Source organism: Solanum tuberosum, unplaced genomic scaffold (assembly GCF_000226075.1).
Source record: "Solanum tuberosum cultivar DM 1-3 516 R44 unplaced genomic scaffold, SolTub_3.0 scf00366, whole genome shotgun sequence".
Classification (NCBI taxonomy): Eukaryota; Viridiplantae; Streptophyta; class Magnoliopsida; order Solanales; family Solanaceae; genus Solanum; species Solanum tuberosum.
This window is the reverse complement of record NW_006239289.1, coordinates 66,045-70,801: the sequence shown is the minus strand read 5'-3', so window position 1 is coordinate 70,801 and position 4,757 is coordinate 66,045. Positions and strand designations below refer to the sequence as shown.

Sequence of the window (4,757 nt, the reverse complement as noted above, 5' to 3'; positions counted from 1 at the left end):
CATATATACAAATGCATATGTATAATATACAATTATCTAACCGATATACATATACAATTCACCTCTCTCCCACTCTCTGCCCTCTCTCGCTCGCCTCTCTCTCCTAATCTCGCTTGCCTCTCTCCTCCCTATAACATGTAGCTACGAATTGTAATTATCAAACTATAGTTATGGGGCGTAATTAGGCTATTTTTGAATGGCTATATGCGAAAGTTCCTCTATTAATTATATATTATTATTTGTTTTTTAAAAAGTGCAAAAATAATGAATTTAACCTCAAAAATGAATTAGTAATATGAATAGTTTTTATGAGTTGGTTGGTCCACATGGGTGGGTAGGTAATTTTCTTGTGCTTCATATTTGCGCTGTCCATCGCAGACAATTACTTCCCGCTAATATATACTCTATGATTCTATTTTTTGTATGTTTCTATATACTACTATACTATTTTTCAATTAGCCCATATGTATTTTTTATAATGTAGAGCAGCCATCTCTGAAAATCTCATCAATATCACAACTATAAATATAGTGAGTTGAATCCCAATATTCTTACAAGTTTCATACAGATTCTTTGAATCAGCTTTTTAACGGTAAGGATCTCAACTTTCTTGCATTTTTTTTGTATGAATTTTTGTAGATTTTGTTAATTATGAGTTTTTGGATCTAAACAAGGAAAATGGCCCGCAAGAAGATCAGAGAATATGATTCGAAAAGATTGTTGAAAGAACACTTTAAGAGGCTTGCTGGTTATGATTTGGCCATCAAATCTGCTCAGGTAACTCAAAACAATGAATGACCTTGTGATTCAATTAACATTACCTCTCACCTAAAACCCCTTTTTCTGGTAACTGAATGCAGGATAGTTTTAGGTTCCATTTATTAAAATTAGGCCAACTGTATTTGAAATGTAGGATGGCAAATTGAAATTATTCGAGTTGCCGTCTAGTAGTTGTAACTTTGGAGCATTCATCATATATTGCTGATTCTAGTAAAACAGATCTGGTTGATGGTACAGTATGTTGATTGTTGGTTACTTACTAAACTGAAGAATAGTAGGAAATGGATCTTGCTTAATCACTGCATATGAACCAGTGTGTACAGTGGTGAAGGCACATGTTGTTGAGGGGTGGGAAAATTACAATGTGTAGTTAGATAAAAGTATTCTTTTTATGTATATATATATATTACATATTGACATTCCTTGGCTTCTTCGTGAATTTACTTCTTTATATTTTGAAACTCCTTAATAAAAGTTCTTGCTCCTTTATTGAATTTGAGTGTGTATCTTCTTGAAGTCTTTCATTGTGTATCCTTTTTCTAGTATTCAGTGCTCTCAAAGCAAATGAGCTAAATGAGTTTATTATGTGGTCCAGACGCCATACAACACTGGCCTAAATTCATTTGTGGATGATGGAGGTTGAAGGACTAGAGAAAACAATCTTTCATGTTTCTTGTGACAATTATAGATTGCATTAGATGATTTATTTGAGAGAATATAAGAATGCGGAAATTTATTCCTCTGTGCAATATGATGATGGTATTTTTTCTTTCGATGTCTTAGATTACAGAGTCAACTGATTTGAATGAGCTTGTAGAGAAAGAGCCATGGCTTTCTTCAACACAATTGGTGGTAAAGCCTGATATGTTATTTGGGAAGCGTGGAAAAAGCGGGCTAGTTGCCTTGAATTTTGATCTGGCTCAAGTTGCTTCTTTTGTGAAGGAACGGTTAGGTAAAGAGGTGATTGAAAATATTCTTTGTGGTGATATTGTTATAAGGAGAACACAATACATACTTTATCCAGAAACACATTATTTATACTATTAGAATGCATTTTCACATTAACAGGTTGAGATGAGTGGATGCAAAGGGCCTATCACAACCTTCATCGTTGAACCATTTGTACCCCACAATGAGGAGTTTTACCTTAATATTGTTTCGGAGAGACTTGGTTGTAGTGTTAGCTTTTCTGAATGTGGAGGAATAGATATTGAAGAGAACTGGGACAAGGTACTTGAAATGTGCCTATATTTTGTTACAAGTCAACAGAAAACATGTTATTTTTTAATAAGTTCAGTATTTTAAGCATGTATATTGATTCGACATTCTACCGTGTTAAATCCAGGTTAAGACAATCTTTGTGCCAACGGGGACATCTTTTACATCAGAGATTTGTGCACCACTTGTTGCTACTCTACCACTGGAGGTAAATGTTTGAGAAAACCACAAATTAGGAAAATTTGATCCTTGTTGCCACCTATATTTGAAAATTCATTGTCAAAATGGAGCATTGAGTAATGATTTTCTTCTTCAAAAAGTAAAAGGCAAAAGGGAAAATAAGAAAAGGCTGTATATTCCGAGTTTATATGTCATATTAGTTTCTGCAATGTAATCTGAAACCACTGATATCGATGCGAAATTCACTTGTGTTGTACAGATTAAAGGTGTAATTGAGGAGTTCCTCAAAGTGGTTTATACTTTGTTTCAAGGTATGTCCAAATTTCATTATCACATCATTAATAGCCATTGGATTTGCCTGAGTCTTTGAATATTCTTTCGATCAGATCTGGACTTTACTTTCCTGGAGATGAATCCTTTCACATTGGTCGAAGGAAAGCCTTATCCACTGGATATGAGGGGAGAGCTTGATGACACTGCTGCTTTTAAGAACTTCAAAAAGTAATCTCTTGGAACACTGGCATTTAGCCGTCTACTGCTTTCCAGATATATTTGAGTATGGTATGCATGCATCATCAGTATAATAATATATCATTTGTTCTGCAGGTGGGGAAATGTTGAATTTCCATTGCCATTTGGAAGAGTGATGAGTGCTACGGAGAGCTTTATTCATGGGCTAGATGAAAAGGTATTTCTTGACACTTTGGCATTTAATTAAGAAAAGCATGAGGGATGAAAGACTTGGAATTGCCAACCCTCTCCCACTCCCCGGAAGTAGAAAAAGATGTATCTACCCGGTCTTAATAGTCCCTCTTTTGGGAATTGTAAGAGATGAGCAAGGAAACAAACAGCTGCTATTTATTCGTCCATCAAAATTTAGAAAACCTTTTCAAGTAATACAAATTCAAGAAGAGGAGAAAGCTGATTCTTTTAATATAAGATGTCTACTGCATGTTTCTTGGGCATGAAATATTGAGCATTACAGTGCGCTGCGAAGTGTTTCTTGTCTAAACTGTGTCAGTTGAGGTAGCAGATGGTTCTATGAACAATTGATCATTCATTTTTCTATTGCAGACAAGTGCGTCTTTGAAGTTCACGGTCTTGAACCCCAAGGGACGTATTTGGACGATGGTTGCTGGTGGAGGTGCCAGTGTCATCTATGCAGATACTGTATGTTTCTATCCTTTGCGAAACTTATGCCATGCCCTATGTAGCTGGTTACTTTGACTACCCTTCTGTTGTTGCATTGCTCTAATTGCCATGTTGGGTTACCTTCAGGTCGGTGATCTTGGATATGCTTCTGAGCTCGGGAATTATGCCGAATACAGCGGTGCTCCAAATGAAGAAGAGGTCTTGCAGTATGCCAGAATTGTAATTGATGTAAGCATAAAGTATTCGGTTAACTTAATATATAGGATATACCATCATAGTGAACATGCTATGGCATATTCTTGGTTTATTTGTCTAGAGAATGAAAAGAACATTTTTATTAGGAGAAAGATACTCATTTCGTTGCCAATTATGCAGTGTGCAACCGCAGATCCTGATGGCCGTAAGAGAGCCCTTGTGATAGGTGGGGGAATAGCCAACTTTACTGATGTTGCTGCTACATGTAGTGGTATAATTCGAGCTCTGAAGGAGAAGGTACGAAACCATCACAAATCATAGCCATCTTCAATATGACTTGTAGTAACTTGGACACCTAACTCAGAGTTCTTGTAACAGGAATCCAAGCTTAAAGCTGCAAGAATGCACATATATGTCAGAAGAGGTGGTCCAAACTACCAAAAGGGTCTCGCAAAAATGCGGTCTCTTGGGGAGGAAATCGGCATCCCAATTGAGGTATGAATTTGGTATCCAGCAATAACTAGTCTAAAACCATTTTTCCTGTTTCAATAGCCTCAAGCAATTTTGACATCACAACTTAAGTATCGTTGTAATATTTTCCCCGTCTCTTAATTTATTATTGTAGGTATATGGACCTGAGGAAACCATGACTGGCATCTGCAAACAGGCTATTGAGTGCATCACTGCAGCTGCATAAAGCAACCAACTCTGCATTCTCCAAGCTTAAATTGTTTTGGTTTACTTTTTAGCTTTGTGTTAGCATAATGTTGTTTGTGTCTGATGTAAAAGAGAGTGCTTTGTACTTGAGACATTTTACACTAGCAAATGGGCTCTAATAATAATCTCTACATATACAGCTACTGAAAGTATTTTGTGGCATATTATATTACTAGATAATGTGGCCCGTGCATATAATATAAATGGTATGTTTTGGGGCTAATAATCGAGTTTTTGAAGCGATTGTTTGCGTGGATAAAGGAATAAGTTTTTTTATCACAAATCTGTACTTTCTTTGACGCTATTTAAGGCATAATAAGACTACCCACATACAACATTTTTGAAATATTTTATGTTGTCAATTATCATGATTTATAGTATTTTTACGCAATTTTTAAATATAAAAAAAATAAGACAAATAAATTAAAATGGACCCAATATATGTTATTTTTGTTGTCTCAATTTATGTGACACAAATGAAATTTGGAGAGTCATCCAAATTTTCATATATTTTT

At 35.4% G+C, this 4,757-nt stretch overlaps 1 protein-coding gene across 1 annotated transcript; it reads left to right on the top strand.

The window, feature by feature from the left end:
- Positions 1-426: 426 nt before the first annotated feature.
- On the top strand, positions 427-4,394 carry LOC102595393 (ATP-citrate synthase alpha chain protein 2). Its single transcript, XM_006361601.2, has 13 exons — positions 427-592; positions 675-777; positions 1,564-1,740; positions 1,849-2,010; positions 2,126-2,206; positions 2,438-2,489; positions 2,565-2,679; positions 2,785-2,866; positions 3,253-3,348; positions 3,457-3,558; positions 3,706-3,822; positions 3,904-4,020; positions 4,151-4,394. Exons 2-13 carry the CDS (start codon positions 679-681, stop codon positions 4,220-4,222), a joined length of 1,272 nt encoding a protein of 423 aa, XP_006361663.1. The 5' UTR covers positions 427-592; positions 675-678; the 3' UTR covers positions 4,223-4,394.
- The last annotated feature ends 363 nt before the right edge of the window (positions 4,395-4,757 follow it).

Excerpts from the sequence above, each read along its gene's own strand:
- LOC102595393 (XM_006361601.2), top strand. The coding sequence starts at position 679 with ATGGCCCGCAAGAAGATCAGAGAATATGATTCGAAAAGATTGTTGAAA. Across the intron at positions 1,741-1,848 it reads AGGAACGGTTAGGTAAAGAG|GTTGAGATGAGTGGATGCAA; the intron begins GTGATTGAAAAT and ends TCACATTAACAG. Across the intron at positions 2,490-2,564 it reads GGTTTATACTTTGTTTCAAG|ATCTGGACTTTACTTTCCTG; the intron begins GTATGTCCAAAT and ends TCTTTCGATCAG.